General features: G+C 36.9%; 1 protein-coding gene across 4 annotated transcripts in view; it reads left to right on the top strand.

The window, feature by feature from the left end:
* LOC103103854 (uncharacterized) overlaps window positions 1-10,224 on the top strand; it is a 115,631-nt gene extending 105,407 nt beyond the window's left edge. The window contains exons 18-20 of one of the 4 annotated variants that reach the window (XM_056799285.1): window positions 1,243-1,397; window positions 9,112-9,167; window positions 10,108-10,224. In XM_056799285.1, coding sequence (XP_056655263.1) covers window positions 1,243-1,397; window positions 9,112-9,158 — 202 coding nt within the window. In that variant the 3' untranslated portion in view covers window positions 9,159-9,167; window positions 10,108-10,224. Of the gene's footprint in view, window positions 1-1,242; window positions 1,398-9,111; window positions 10,062-10,107 lie in introns of those variants that run through there. The other 3 variants (XM_056799286.1, XM_056799287.1, XM_056799288.1) reach the window with 3 other exon arrangements.
* Window positions 10,225-17,309: the final 7,085 nt, after the last annotated feature.

Here is a 17,309-nt window from a genome sequence, read left to right as displayed (position 1 = left end):
TCAAATGCTTTGCTAAAATCTAGATAAACCACATTCCCTCATTTGCCAGTGTTGTAACCATGTCCAAAAAAAAAGTCGTCTTGATCTAGAGCTGGTTTGGATTAAGTTATGCTGGCTCCTTAACCTGTTCAGTTTTCTAAATGGGTCACTATCCTTTTAATAATATGTTCTAGCATTTTTCAGGGAATCAATTCAAGCTTTGAAAATTGAGAAAATATTTTTGTTATTCAGTTGTTTCCCATTCTTCATGGCCTTATTTGGAGCTCTCTTAGCACAGAGACTAAATGGTTTGCCATTTCCTTCTCCAGCTAGTTTTATAGATGAGGTAATTGAAGCAAACAAGGTTAAATGGACTTGCCCAGGGTCACAGTGTGTGAGGACAAATTTTAATTCAGATTTTCTTGACTAGAGGCCTAGCACTATATTCACCAAACCACCTAAAACAATATTTACCTTTCTCGAATCCTATTCATTTTATTTTAATCCTTACCTTCCATCAATACATAGTATTGATTCCAAGGCAGAAGAGTGGTAAGGGCTAGGCAATGAGGGTTAAGTGACTAGCCCAGGGTCACACAGCTGGGAAGTGTCTGAGGTCAAATTTTGCCTCCTAGGACCTCCTAGGACCTCCTAGGACCTAGGACCTCCTGTCTCTAGACCTGGCTCTCAATCCACTGAGCTACCCAGCTGCCCCCAATCCTATTCTTAATTCCTTTTCTCAACAGACTTTTTAAGACCTCTGAAAACGCAGCAATCGTATCTTCCAGGTTTCCTTAGGAACCTACAATGTGGTTCATCTGAACTTGGTAACTTTAATTCACCAAAGGCAGTTAGGTGCTCTCTTACTTGTTGACTCCTATCGCCTATTTTTGTTCTGTGCTTTCCAGTGCAAAACTCACTCTTCTTGGCAGGAAAAAAAAAAGGAAAATAGCAGCTGAATCTCTCACTCACCTCTCCTCATTTTTGGTTAGCATTGTCCCATATACCCCAAGCAGTATCCCTATTTCCTCTCTAATTCTTCTTATTTCCTCAATATATCTTTAAAATATTTTTGTTGTTGTTCTTAGCTTTCTTCACCAGTCTCAGCTCAATCTGAGCATTAGCACTTTTTAAAGTTTAATTCTGCAAATATTATCATGGTCCCCAAATTGATAACATTTTACCATAAACTATCTACCTTATAGTCTTTCAAATAATCTTTATTTCAGAAAGATAATCTTATCACTATATGTTCATCTTTAGGTGTGGAGATAAAGTCAATATAAGTCCAGGGGAGAAACATATTTTTAAATGTTATGGAATGCAAGGACGTTTTATAACTGTTACCATGCCAAAAGTTAAAGAGTTTCTCAGCCTTTGTGAAGTAGAAGTGTTTGGTGAGCAACTCATCAACTCTGGTAAGTATATTTAATTGGGTTGGGAAGTGGGGAGGAAAAGGGAGAGAGGGAGATAAGGAAAGAGGAAGAGAAGGAGAGTATGTGGAAGAGGGAGAGAAGAGGAGAAAGAAGTCATGGAGGTAATTGGAGGTAGAGAGAGGAAAGGAGGGGAAAGGGAGGAAGATGAGAGAAAATATGTGAAGATGTATTGGGGGAAATTGTTGGGGGAATCATTGCCAAATGAAGGAAATATTTCTGACAAACTCTTCAAGATAGTATTTTTATTATTTATAGTATATATATATATATATATATATACACATACATAATATATTCTTTAGTTAATGAATACTATATATGTATATGTGCATATAGTATTCATTAACTAAAGAATTACAAAGTTTTAGGTTGAAACCATAATTCTTTTCTCCCTTTTTATTTCTGATGAAGAAATATTTGTCAACTAGCCCTTTGGTTCATACACACACACATACACACACAGGAAATCATTTCCTTTTTTCTTTTAAAATCTACATTTGAGAGTATAATTATGGTTTGAAGCTGGCAACACTCAACTTTAAACAATATTATTAGGAAATATCTTTTATCCCCATAAAATGAAAAATCAGCTTATCCTTAATTAAATAAATAAATAATTTTTAAAGCAACATCCATATGATACAAGAACCTACCTTTCAATCTCATAGTCTTGGAATAGAATTAGAGTACTAAAAATACATATCACATAGCACAGAAGAGGTAGTTGTGATACATTGAAAAATAATATAGACTCATATTAGAATCGCCAATCTTTTGTTAAGAAATTCAAGATTGTTATGAAATCGTCAAAAAAAGGATCAATTTTGTATGAAGAAATAATATCCTTTGGATTAGCAATGGCAACATCAATGAAATAAGGGGAGACAGCTTCCTACAAAAGACCCTTTTGTAACTTCTTGACCCAATTATTAAGAGGTCAACAATCTCAATATGTCCATGTAAGCCAACAATCTGCATTATTGATGCATGATATTGTTTTTAACATGTCCACACTATACATTTTACTTCTTTCTTCAATGTAGCATTCAGTCTAATTAGAGGAATACTCAGTAAATTAGTAACAATTCCAAATTATATATAAGTGCCTTAATTCTGCTTAACTTCAAAGTTTCGACCAAAGTTTTTAAAATGTAAAATTAGGCTTCGCGTCAGGAAAAACTCCCTAATAATCAAAGCAACTTTTTTTTTTTAAAGGAAAGAGGCTACTTGAAGAGGTAGCCAATTCCCATTATACTGAAGTCTTAAAGCAAAGGTTAAATGAGGATTTGTAAACTATCTGTAGGAAATCCTTTCTGTGTTTGGGATCATACTCCACTCTGTAATCTATGAACAGTCCCTTGCTATCGTGATATTTACCTTTCCTCCTATCCTCCAGATATCATGTTGCTTGATATATGTGTACCTCCAAGTAAGAACTAACTTAAATTCTTGATTATGATTACAGGGTTTTTAGGAAAATAGGTTTCAAGGAAATGTATTTTTCTATGAGGACACTTAGATGGCCAGCTTTTATTTCTTTTCATCTGTAATTTAAACATGATAAAAACCTTTTTGAATACAATCAGATACTTAATTTTACGTGGTTAAAAATACAAGCTACCCTTTCCTACAGGCAATCAATTTGTAAACTCTTTCCTCTTACCCCATATACCCCAAAATCATTCCATACTTCCTCAATCATTGCTGGACAGTGACTACGCAATCCTGTGCCTATTGCTCAGTCTATGGCCAATACGAATTCACTACTCCTCCCTAATAAACCAGCACTTCTTCCAATGTTTTATACATCCAAGTTCTTTTGAATAAGGTATAGCCTTCTTGAGTCATATTATTATCATGTGTCTTGTCCCACCAAGTTTCAGTGATAACTCTAAAAGCAAATTTGTCACCTTAGGTTAGCACCTATGATATCTTATCCACATTTTGTATCACCTCCTTTTTTTTTCTTTTAAAAAATTATATTATATATTATGCCTTGGTCATGTAATGATTTAAAAAGACAAATGGTTTCCACTTTAAATTCTTTGCATTTAATACATTTTTTCAATAAATACTCCTCATTCATTCCCAATAACAATAATACTAATTGCAGTGCTGCCTTGATAAAACAACATATTAAAATGTTTTAATAGAAAAATGATGTAATTTATTTTCACCATTCTTCTTTGCTAGTGTGGATCAGTGCTTGAGTTGTAATTCAGAACAACACTGCATGGAAATCAATTTTATTGGCAACTAGGTAGTTTGGAGGATAGAGCACTAGAGGTGGAGTCAAGAAAACCTGAGTTTCAAATGTAGTCTTAGACATTTAATAGCTGTATGAGCTTAGGAAAGTCATTTAACCTCTCTCAACTTCAATTTCCTCCTCTGGGGAATGGAGATAAGAATGGTACCTACTCCCAAGGTTATTGTAAGGACAAAATGAGATAAAACATGTAACATACTCTGCAAAAAAGTTCTCTATAATTAAAAAAATAATAACCTATGGAGCCAGAGACAGAGCCAGTGCTCTAGAATCAGTGAGTGAGCAAGGGGCACCTCTAAGTCCTTGGCAACTGACTATGACCACCAAAGACCTACCCCTGAGAGCAGCTAGACTTGAGACCCTAGCAGGCTAAAGAGCACTGACCTTGGGCACAGAGATATCTCAGAGAAGGGCAGTAAATAGTAGAAGCTGCAGAGCCTGGAGAGGTGGCCTCAGGCAAAAACCACGTTCCATAACTCCATAAACAGAGAGCCTTCCCTCCTCACATAGACTTCTGACTGGAAATGGAAGGGAAAACCACCATAGTGATGGTAAACAATGCCCAGGAAAAACAACTTCCCAACACCAAGAAAAACAAGAAGGCATTGACCCTGGATAATTTTTATGGTGGAAAAATCCAGACTACAGAGGAAATAGAAGAAGAGGACAAAAAATAAATGCACCAAAACCTTCAAAAAAATGGAAATTGGCCACAAGCTCTTGAAGAATTTAAATTGGAGCTTATCAAAAAGATGGAAGCCTTCTGGAAAGAAAAGTGGGAAATAGTTCAAAAAGAAAAATAACAGTTTAAAGGACAGTAACTCCCAATTGGAGAAACACCTGGAAACCATGAAAAGCAGGATAGACCAAACTGAAAAGGAAAATCAAAAGATTATAGTGGAAAACCAGTCCTTAAAGACCAGAATTAGGCAACTGGAAGCCAATAATCTTGCAAAACAGCAAGAATTAATAAAGCAAAGTCAAAAGACTGACAAAATAGAAGAAAACATAAAATATCTCACTGACAAGATGATAGATCAGGAAAACCTGTCTCGAAGAGACAATTTGAGAATCATTGGTCTACCTGAAAAACCAGAAATAAACAGAAATCTTGACATCATACTACAAGAAATTATCCAAGAAAACTTCCCTGATGTTCTTGAACAAGGGGGGAAAATAGACATTGAAAGAGGGTGTTCTGAACACCCTCTACATTAAATACTCAAAAGATAACCCCCAGGAATGTTATTGCCAAATTCAATAACTTCCAAGCTAAGGAGAAATTTTTACAAAAAGCCAAAGAGACAATTCAGATATCAAGGAGCACCAATCAGGATTGCACAATATCTGGCAGCCTCCACATGAAAGGACCACAAGGCTTGGAAGATGATATTCAAAAAGGCAAGAGAATTGGGTCTTCAACCAAGGATCACCTACCCATCAAAACTGACTATATACTTCCACGGGAAAGTTTGGGCATTCAACAAAATAGAAAATTTCCAAGTATATGTAAAGAAAAGACCAGAACTAAGTGGAAATTTTGATATCCAAACAGAAAAATTAAGAGAAAGATGAAAAGGTAAATAAGAAAGAGAGGGGAAAGAGGGAAAATGCTTTTTTATCTAAATTTTCTTCTTTAAGGGCTTCAATAAGATCAAATTGTTTACATTAATATATGGAAAATGTTATTTATAACTCTTAAAATTATATTCACTATTATAGTAATTAGAAGAATCATTCACAGGTAGAGATTGTGGTAATAAGTGGTATAAAATGTTATGCAAAAAAAAAAAGAAAAAGGGAGGGAGAAATAGATGATGGCACCAAGGGAAACTTGAAGGAATAAGATAAATAGGATAATCTATATCACACAAAGAGGCACATGGGAAGGGGAGGGGAATAATACTATTATAAGGAGAGGAAGAGAGTGCTAATAGGTTAACCTTAAACCTTACTCTCAGTAAAAATTACTTTTCCTATTTTTCTTCTAATTTTAATTGTATTAGATTGTGCAGAGACATTCTGTGAGGTACGAGTGCATTCCAGGCATTGGGTATGGCCATCACAGGGAGAGAGAAAGGAAGACAGACAGAGAAGAGAAAGAAATGTCCAATACAAAATATGGAAAGAGAGGTTAGGGCCTGTTATGAAGGATTTGAAAAGCTAAAAAGAAGTTTGTAACTTTATCCTAGAAGCAATGGGGACCCACCAGAGTTAAGTAAGGAAATCATATGGTCCAATCTGCATTATCATTTTGGCAGCCCTGTATAGGATGGACTGAATTGGAGAAATACTTGAAGCAGGGAGGTCAACAAGGAGGCTATTTACAATAATCTAGGCAAGGAGTAATACGGGCCTGAGCTAAGTGTGAACTGTATGAATGAAAGAATTAGGTGAGAAAAATGCAGAGGTAGAAATGGCAAGGTTTGGCAACCGGATGGGTGGAATGAGGAATAGAGAGGAGCTGAGGATAACACTAGGTTTATGAATCTTATGAACCAAAAGAATGATGGAAACTTGGACAAAAACAGGAAAGTTTGGAAGAGAATATTATGGAGGAAAGATAATGTGCTCTGTTTTGGACATGTTGAGTAAGGTATTTAATTTCAAATATGCAATTAGCAGCTGGGCTGATTAGGTAAGAATGGAGTTCAAGAGGAAGCTAGGATGTAGAGGAAAAGAGGGAGAGCATGCTGGCTTCTCTGGCTCCTTTTAAAGCTAATGCTTTCCTTCTGAGATTACCTCCCATCTATCCTGACTATATCTTGTATACTCCTAGTTGTTTGCATATTGTCTCCCCCCACCCCAACATTAGAATGTAAGCTCCTTTGGGGCAGGTACCATTTTTTTTTAATTTCTTTGTATCAACAGTGCTTAGAGCAATGCTTAATAAATGCTTATTGATGGACTGAGAGTGAGAAGTGGGCCCAAGACAGACCCCTTGGGAAGAACCCACAGTTAGGAGTTGTGAGATGGATGATGAACCAGAAAAGGAGAATGAGCAAGGGTAGCAAAAAGATAGAACTAAGAAATAATAATGTCATGATAACCCAGAGGACAGTGAATCCAGGAACAAACAAATGCAACTAATAATTCAAGAAAGAAGAGAGAAGAGAAAAAAAACATCATATTTGGCAACTAGGAGAATATTGATAGCTTTAAGTTTATAAATTCCAAAGCTAGGTTGCAAAGAGTTGGGAAACAAGAGGAGAGAAAATGGAAGAAATTAATGCATACAGCTTCTTCTAGGAATTGGGCTAATAATAAAGAAAAATATAATTAGTGCTGTGTAGGAGCAGACTCCTACAAGAGCTGATTATTAAATGTTCAGTATAAGCATTTATACTTCTCAAGACATCAAATACCACAAATCTTTACCACAGAGCTTTATTTATTGCTTTGTTGACCATCTATCTAGACTTAGGAAAATTGACAAATCACCATTTATTGAAGGACAAGAAGCTTTCTCTTCATAGCATCTAACTCTAAATACTTGAGAAGGCTCTCAAATGTATTTAGTTCCAAGTGTTGAGTGATTTTCTCTTCCCCTTCCTATTTTATGTGGTATTGTAATGTTGTGGTGTTCCAAGAGAACAAGATTCCCCTCTGTCTCTTCAAATCCTTTTTCTTTTCCCTTTTAAAAAGAATATTTCATTCTCCCTTTACCTTCCCTTCTAAAAGTAACACTAGCATTCACTTTTTAGTCCATATTGTCACCTAGCAGTGGCAGAATCTAAACAATATATGCTTTATTCAAGTTGCTACAAAATTAATGTTCTCTATCTTTGCTAGAAGTGAGATCATCAGCCTTTGTCCTCCTTTCTTGCAGCATCCCCTGGATAGCTGCAAACATATATGGAATTTACTTTTACAGTTGAGCAAAGTTCCTAACTCCCATAGGTCCCCAGAGGTTAAAATTCACTCAAAGTTTACCTGGGAAGATGACCCCTGAATCCTGTATCAGTGTTCTTGCCTGGGCAGCCTGACACGAGACTAGACTGACTCAGGAAAGTTTGAATTCAAATCCCACTTCAGATATTTTGTCAACTTGGAAAAACACAGAACCACTAAAGTACTCAGAAAGACCAAATCTTTACACTTAACACCACACAGAGCCAAAGCTCTGGAACTCTGGCAACAGTGTCTAAGGGGAAATGCATTGCCAAAGACAATTTTCCAAAGAACAGAATATAGGGGTCTTATATATCTTTGGGAGAAATAAGAACAAAAAAACACTTACTGACTGGCTACAAGCAGGCCAGGGAAAGAGGCTGGAGTCAGAGGCTGGGGTATCAGGGAGTGGACTAACCTACAATGGATACAAAAGGATGGTTCCAGCCAGGTGGTGGTCTTCTTGGGAATGGACCTCTGATACAATGGAGGAAACTTCTAAGACAAAAAGACACTCCTCTTCAGGACACTCAATGGATGCTTGGTAGTCCATTATATAGTCTAAGACAAGGTCAGTTTAGGACTTCCCTTAAGGCAAGTTCCCAAGTGACTGGGGCAAACTGGGTTTCAAAAAAAAAAAGTTGACAATTCATAGCTATGTGATCCCAAACCGGTCACTCAGTTTCTCTGAGCCTCTAATCTATAAAATAGGAATAATAATAGCACCTCTCTCTCTCAAAGGACTATTGAGAATCAAATGAGACGGATTTTTATAGAAAGGATTATATAATCTTTTAAAAATTACATAAATGTTAATAATTTTCTACCTCTCTATAGTCAAACAATATTTCAATATGTCAAGACTCCATCTACTTATGAAGACTGTAGCCTATTTAGAAAATGTAGTCTTAGCAAGTTGCCTGATGCTGAGACATAAAGTGATTTCCCAATAACCCCACAGGTGTCACGAGATGGAGTTTAAACCCAGTTCTTCCTCATTTAAAATTCAGCACTTTGTCCAATATGCAGTGCTGCCTCATGGTTAGATGATAGCTCCTATTTATTAGTTAGCCTTAGCTTCCTTGAAACTCATATCATTCTTTACACGGGGTAGAAATAACACTGCTAATAAATCTGATTGGGAACCATGGCAGACTGAAATTCACCATACATCCCTAAGAAGACTGAAATATTTCTTCCATATAAACTAGTTTTCCCTTAAAATATCAATGAAACCTTCCACAAAATTTAATTAGTTGAATGAATGTTCAAACCATTGATGTAGCTTCCTGATCACCAAAGGTATAAACCCCCAATCCATGAGTAGTCAGAACTCCACAGGTTTGACATATTTCCTCACTGCATGCAATCAAATATCCTTCTGACCAGGTATGCTCCAGTGGCAAATATGGAAGCAAAACAAACTGCATTTAACTGAAAAAACAATGTACTTTTGCTGAATTTCTTTACCATGCTATTTGTTTTAGCAAACTTCCTTTTATTAAATGTCATATCATATATATGTGATTTATCTTCTAGTTCCAAGCCTGAACCATATCAGCCTGAGTCAGTTCTTACCCATCTAGAACAGTATGGTAATATATGCTTTTTATCTTACTCCTAATCCTGAGCCTGATCTTTATGGGAGGAAACTTGAAGATTGTCTCCTTAGGTGATCTTATTTGCTCTCAAGATTTCAACTTGGACCTTACAATTTAATTAAACTCAGCCCTACCAACTTTAAGCACCTGTTCTTTGCATAACAAAACAAAGTTTACATAAAGTTCTTAACCTCATAGAAGGTTAGTGCCCTATGAATGACTACACAAATTATAGCCCAAACCTCTCCCCCAAATTCCAGATGGGGGGGGGTTGCCTCTAAATACCGATTGCATATTTTATTGGGTTATACTACATTTACTTAAAAATCAACGTATCTAAAATTAAACACTTCTTCTTTCCCCTCTCCAGCTCCTGATTTCCCTATTTCTGTCTATCCCTATGGTACTATCTTTTCTCCTAGGCAAACAGTCATCTATAAATCCTCTCTTTCCATTGACCTCCACAACTAATAAGCAATCAAATTCTAGCAATCCTTCTTTTACAAGTTTTCTCATATTGAATACAGTTTAATTCTGATGGAACCCCAGAGGTATGTTATTGGGCATACAGGGGGAAGAAGACTATGTCTTCTCCCTCTTTCCACTAATGTTATTAACTTACTGAACTTTCAATCAGCTTGGAGCCAGTGAGTGAACATCTTAATTGGTGTTCTATATTCATTCTCTAGTCAGACACTGACTGACAGCTCGGTCAGAAAATGAAAGGTGAAGCAAGAACACTGGAAAATGTAGGACTCTAATTCAATACAAAAAAGTTTTAAAGTATGAAGATTAAAAGTGTTTACTATTGCTCTGAAATTACTGAACTAGTAAAGTTCTAAACTGTATTATTATGTAAATCAGTTGAGTCAGATTAGAACATGTGACATTGTCTTAGTTTTTCTTTAACAATATATTTTTTACTCCCCCCCAGGAGACCTTGGAACTGCCATCTGTGCAATCAGCTAAAAAAGAAACTTTTGTTCCCCTTTATTTTGCTTTGCAGAAGATACAGAATAAAATTTTCTTAAAATGTCCATGATAAAACTCATATTGCTGTCATGTGTTATCTCTAAACTTAAACAGATAAAGGAAATTATTTCACTATTTATATGGCTTCCACAAAGCATATTGACATATAAGAGCAAAGGAACACATTCTATGTTCTAGAAAGCAACAGAAAATAAACTTTGAGGATCCACTTATACCGAACATAATAGGAACATTATATTTTCTCTTCTTTAATAATATTTTAAATGATCATTAAATTTTAGTTTCTTTAACCATAACATCTTTATTTTTCAAATTGTATATTTGTATCACTTTATCACATTAATTTGCAAATACTTGAAAGTTAGTTAAAAGTCTAAGGTAATATTTCCCACTATAATACCACCAATTTAGTCATTTCATAATATAGCACATCCCTCCATATATTATAACAATTTCTGTTACTCAGAAGAGTTCTCTCCTATTTCGTTGCTTTCATCTTGCTAAAGTTGTGTGGTAGTGAAAAGAGCACTGAATTTTCAAGTCCAAAAACCTGAATTTGACTCTTAACTCTGTTACTTACTCTGTGACTTTGGACAATTTATTTAACCTCTCTGAATTTCAGAAAATGCATGAAAATTTAGGATTAAACTATGCCATAGTTTCACTGTAAATATTTTCTAGTCCTATCCAATCTGAGAGAGAATTCTGGGCTCTTACCTCAATTTCTCAAAGCTAATCTTAGCTTTAGTTAAACTTTAACAGACAAGTCTTAAAAACATGTTTACTTCAAAAGCGTGTGGAAATTCGCTTCTGTCAAATGGGATCAGTTAACATGGTATCTATACAGCATAAACCGAAAAAATGTGTAACTTGTCTACTCAGACTAATCTCCTGTCCTCCAAGAAGTTATGCTCAACCTTCAAGTTAATAAGTAGTAAAGACATCAGAGGACATTTTAATTAGTCAGTAAATAAGATCAGTGCTTCTTTTTCTCAAAAAGTCTGGTTCAGAAGTTGAGAACAAGAGGAAAAAACATATGGATGACTCTAATCCCTAATCTGATTTCCTAGTGAACATGGTCATATTTTTTCACCAAAAATGTCCTCTCCCCCTACTAGACTGGATTTGAAAATCAAGGGAGAATTGAAGATCCCAAGGCTCGTTTCAAATGGGCGCTCTTGCTTAGTAAAATTATCAAGGGCTTTGTCAAAGTTCATTAAAAGAGCTGTTTTGTAAAGTGATTGCCACTAGAGGGCTCTTCAGGGTCACTGATAAAAGCTCCAAGCCAAAGGTAGCACTGAGAGTCATTGAGCTGTCCAGATGCTGAATAGGACACAAGCTATTTCAGGTTAGGTAGGTCTAACAGCAAGTACAACCAACCTGTCTGTCCTAAAACATTGAGGTAGTGTGGAGTAAGAATTAAAGACTGTTGGCAGGAGAGAAGAATTTCTACCAAGAAACCTGTTGGATTGTAAGCCTAGGAATTCTGTCTAGAATCTTTCAGCAATTAGAGATTTCCAAACATTATTCCAACCCTTGATTTTCTAGCAGAAAAGAGACAACAAGGAAACAGGTTTACAAGGATTGCAGGGAGGGGGGATGAAATTCTTTACCAAGAAACAGATGGTGGAAAACCAATCCACACTGCTAAAAAGCTGAAAATATCTCCAGGCTTCAAAGGTAGACATGGAAGTGATGCTAACATAATAATCAACTCATACACATTCCCAAAGACCTTCTATTGATTTCATATAGACTAGATCTGATTAAGGGGTCCAATAATCTGGGTCTGACTCCAGAATTCTGTGATTTATGAGCTGTATGACTTTGGGAAAGGCATTCAACATCTCTGAACAGAAAGTACCTAAGAACTTAGCTAAATTAAGCATACTTTTACTAAAAATATTTTATAGTCTTTCTAAGTATGAGAGGATTCTAGGATCATTGCCTAGGAGATCAAAATCTCCACATCGCATAAAGGAGGTTTAGGTTCCAAAATACTGTCCCTGAGCTCCTCTTTGGCTAAGTAGGAATCATAGTTTATTCTTACCTGGTGCTTCCACAGAATCTATCAGTGCCCTAGATATTAACATTCTCAAGCATTCTCTGCCCAAGCTATGTGCAAACATACTGTCATGTGCTTCTGCTACAAGTTTCCATCAATTGTTCATACTGTTCATGAAGGCAGTGGTACAGAAGTCAAAGCCCTTTCCTTCTTTGCCACCACAGTACAGAATATGGTACAAGGGAAAGAGAGGAAAGAGGAACAAAAAGTAGGCTAAGAGTGATCTGCTGTTCAATTTTATGGCCAACACAAAGGAGCAATTGCTGTGACCAGTCTTTCCTACTGCTGCTCAGTCAAATATCTTGACAGCAGCCTCATTTAGTGAAAAATCAATTAGGAATACTGTGCACTTTTATCAAGGCACTAATGGGGGTGCTCCCAATCTCATTGAAGAGGCACCTTACTGACTCCAAACAAAGTTCAAACTCTGTAAAGGCACTGAATTGATCACGCAGTTTATATAATTGATCATGGATTTTTCTTCATCAGCTCCCCAACTCTAGACATTACAATAAAATTGGTAATACATTTGAGTGGATTATAAAATCCATGAGTCACTTTATCTGCTCTGGATATCAGTATCTTCCTCTCCAAAATGGACTATCCTAAATGGTTTCTTTTTTTAAAAAAAACCTTTACCTTCTGTCAATACCAATTCTAAGACAGAAGAGCAGCAAGGACTAGACAACTGGGGTTAAATGACTTCCCCAGTGTCACATAGCTGAGAAGTGTCTCAGACCAGATTTGAGATCAGGTCTTCCAGACTCCAGGCCTGGTACTCTAGCCATAATGCTACCTAGCTGCTTCTCGTCAATGGTTTTTAAGGTTCCCCCTGAGATCTGACATTCTATGAGCCTTTGGGATTTGATGTTGAGAAAACATTTTTGTTGGAGTATACAATATTTTAGACATTTAGTCCAAAAAGAATCCTCATACCATTATTCTGGTACATTTGTGTCCACTTCTTAGAAATTTTTCATGTCATATTTTCAGGCAGTGTTTGATTCAATGATTTTTCTAAATTTGTTTTACACCTTATTAATGCATATACACAGATAAACATTTTGACATCACTTATAACCCTAGAGACAATTAAAATCCCAGTCTTTACAAATACATCCAACCACTAACCTTAAGGATTCACTGTATTTTTTCTTCCTTCTTCTTCCTCATTCTTTATTTGCAAAGATTCCCCAACCCCTATCCATAATTCTTTCCAGTTTCTAGATTAATTCAATAAACTCTATAAATGTGTATTTAAGGTTTGAAGTTGGGGGGTGGGAAGGGGCTTACACTTTTAAAGTGTTCACTCTTACCCACCCCCTCACCTTTTCTAGATAGAAATGTAGCTTTTAAGATTACTTACTTTCTCTTTCCCCATTCCTATTTTCCCCTTACTAGTTTAATATTTGTGATGCCCCAAATAATTTTTTAATTCTCTCTCTTTATATTATTTTCTGTTGATAAGTATGTGAATGTTATTTATTAGAATGGCTACATCCATGTAGACTCCCATCTAGCAAAGGACCTGAGCCTGAGAGCCTAAAGGTAGACGGTTCTGTTTGCTGGGACTAAGAGATTAGGAGTTGAGTGGTTGATCCACATAGAAGGTATCTTCTGGGTTGCCTAATCCCTTACCATATTTTATTGAGGTTATTGGGATATAAACCAGTGGAGTGCACTGTCTGGTCTGAGAAACTGTTATATTTAAAATTAATATATCTACCAGTTCTAATTTTTCATAAAGTTTATTAATAATCACTTAAGATAGGAAAGGTAGATAAGCATAGATTTAAAGTCTCTTCCTTACTCTAAATTCTGATCACATGCCACCCCCTCCTGGAGAAATCTCTCTCTCTCCCTCACCTGTCTCCTCCAGTCAAAGGTTCCATGTCAAAGACCCAGGTGGGCTCCACCCATGACCTTTTATTTACATTCACGGACGCAGCACTGACATGTGAAGAATGTTAACAAAACAGGTTGGCAACCCAGGAGGGGGAGGGCATGAACTTCCCTGACACAAAACCAAAATAAAAGTTATCAGTCAATCAACAAACAATATGTGCCAGACATCATTATGAGCTGGGGGATGCAAAAACAAAATAAAACAAAACAAACAAACAAACAAAAAATTTACCTGTATGTCTTAATGGGATGGCATTGATATTCTGACCCTCTTACTAGCTGACATAATCTCCTTACCATTGTTCTAAAGAAAGCTATGTTGATACTGGTACCAGAAAGAAGAAAAAAGTAGGAGGTAAAGAGAGATGGGATAAAGTATCATTTGTTAATAGAGTAAAGGGTACAAGAGAGCACAATAGACTAGAAAGGCAGAGTAGGATATAGACAGCGTATATTATTTATCTTCAGGGATTGATGACTGTGGCTAATTAGCCAATTGAGGACCAGGGCTAATTAGCACAGGAGCAGAGGTAAAGGTAGAAGCTTATTTACCTCTCTTCTTCATTGGTCTGCAGGATTGTTGTTGGAAGCCCCACCCCCAACCCTTCAGAATCAAGTAATGACAAAGTGAGGGTGGTAGTATCAGTTTCTAAATACAGAAGAGCTGATGGCACTGGCAGTGCCTGGGGTGAAGGAGAACAGCAGGAAGGAGATGATCTAGTAGGTATGGCCAGGAATGCATCCCTGGAAGGGTGCCACACCATTGTGCTGACCTAGTGCTGCTGCTTTTCTTGCTGCCAAGGGCACATAGCTAGCACCATGTGTGCCCCACCACTCCACACCATTGATTTCTACTACAGGCATCAAACCAGGGAGATGATGATATAAGAGAAAAGAAAGTATATCCTAATCACTTGTCTTCATCAACCACCATTATTCAGCCTGGAATAGTTAACAAACCCTTTACCCTCTTTTACCCTAATCTAATGAAAATAAGTCCTGCCCCATACCCCTACTGCCTACTCTATCTTCACTGATTTCAATATCATGCCCAACTGCCCTACCCCATCACTTCCTAAGTGTAACTTTAATATTCTTCATCCTTTTAAAATTCATATTTTATCCATGTTTGTAATGTAATAATATGGTGGTATGTAGTAGTATAAATTATTTAATGTATTAACACAAATGGCTAGGTAAACACTATATGTATGTATCTACATAGTCAGGGCACATGCTCAAAACATTTTTACTGATAGGGTATTCTCTGGACAACTTGACATCCCTGGCTACCTTCTCTAGTACTAGGGAAGGTAATATCTCCTATCCCCAAAACACTAGGCAAAGAGGAACAATAAGAATAAGCATGCTCATTATTCCTCACAACAACTTCCAGGCCTTCCCTTTGTTAAAGTAATGGGGTTCTAGCCAAAGGAACCCTATTCTGAGAGCACATGAAGTATACTCTGCCTGCTACCAGGCTATGTGGAAGGCGCTAGAGACCCTGCCTCTTGAAAGGCATGATGCTGGATAATAAAAGTGCCCGTCTCCCTGATTTGGAGCACGGTTATGTGAAAAGGGAATTCTTTGTTCCCTTTGCCTAGTCTGGGTTCACACTTGTGAAAGGGAATCCTTTATTCCCTTTGCCTATTTTGAGTTAACACGCCTTTGGTTGAATCAACACAAGTTTGAACTCGTTGGAAGAGCTCACAAACCACTTAGTGAATTCACAACCTACCTAGTGCTAGGTGAGAAGCCAGCAAAATAAACTCAATCAATTAGAAACTTGTTAAGAATTCACAAAAAAGAGTTCATACCCTCAGAAACTCAATCACTCAGTAACTGGTAAGAGTTCACACCCTCAGAAACTGTGAACCCCCTGGGCAGTACTAGACAATTTGGAAGATGTGATTGGCCCCTGTGAAGAGGGGAGGAGACAAGAAGTCACTATAAAAGGCCCTGAATATCTGAAGCTAGGAGAGTAGACTCCAAGAAGAGAGTCACTCCAAGAAGGAAGTTGGCATCAAGTAGAAGGTCAGCTCAAAGAAAGTCAGCCTCAGAAGTCATCTTCAGCACCAATCATTGTCTTGACCTACCTCTTGAAGGGAACTTGGGAGAGTAGATAGCTGGTTTTCCCTTCTTATCTTCTGGAGAGAGTTTAATTCCAGTTGAAGGTTAACAAGTCCTGGCTGAGACAAGCACTGGAACAATATTTAGTTAGTTAGGTTAATGTCTTCTCTACCCTTTTGTATTTCTATTCTTTCATTCTTTCCACCTCTTTTGCAATTAAAGTCATTTTTGACTTTGAACATATATTTCAGTCAAATCATTAAAATCTAACCCTTACATTTTGACATTCTATAACTAGTTCCAGTCTGCTAATCTTTGGTGAAAAGCCTGACTACTAAGCCAGAAACTGTGGTGCATTCAAAATATACTAACTATCCAAAGTGAGCCTCTTTCTCTTTCCTAGATAGCCGTGTTTCAATGAGAGGCACATTCTAAGCCTCTGGATAGGGAGAGACCTTTTCCCTCCAGGGCCAACATGTGGCCTACACCTGTGGGCCTCTGTTCTTTGCCTCTATCTTTATTTTTTCCTGCTTTTAGGTAAAGGAGTATTGGAGATAATTGTGGCCTTGAGAATTTCAAAATGCTTTCATAGTTAGTTTCCAGAAATCCAGGAACTAATTGGAATTTCCTGGAAGCCAAACATAAGAGGAGGAGCTTCAATATTTCCTAAGAGTGATCCACAAGACACAAGATGCCAATTTGTCCAACAGTTATGGTGAATTCAGACATAAACTTGGTGGACATTTGTAGAAAATGCTTTAAGTTTTGTTTTTGACACTACTCAAACCTAAATTTGTATCAGAAACTGAGGCAATATAGGGAGCACTATAACCTAGGTGCTGTGGATGGGGGGAGGGAGGGTTGTACTTCTTTTCTTGCTGCCAGTCATCCATGGACAACTAAGGTAAAGGGTATTGGCTCAATAAAATAAGGCTCCCATATGCATTTGTTGTATCTGGTAGGAGCCCCATATTCTCAGCTATTGGGTATACCAGTAAATCTTGAACAACTAGCCCTCTGAAAAAAAATGTATGCAACGTACATTTTTAAGTTTAGCCCACATTATTAATACTTTCTCCATCACTTTAAGATCAGATAACCAA

The sequence above is a fragment of the Monodelphis domestica genome, chromosome 5 (genome assembly GCF_027887165.1).
Source record: "Monodelphis domestica isolate mMonDom1 chromosome 5, mMonDom1.pri, whole genome shotgun sequence".
Lineage (NCBI taxonomy): Eukaryota > Metazoa > Chordata > Mammalia > Didelphimorphia > Didelphidae > Monodelphis > Monodelphis domestica.
The sequence above is the reverse complement of the archived record's forward strand: the minus strand, read 5'-3'. Positions and strand labels throughout refer to the sequence as shown.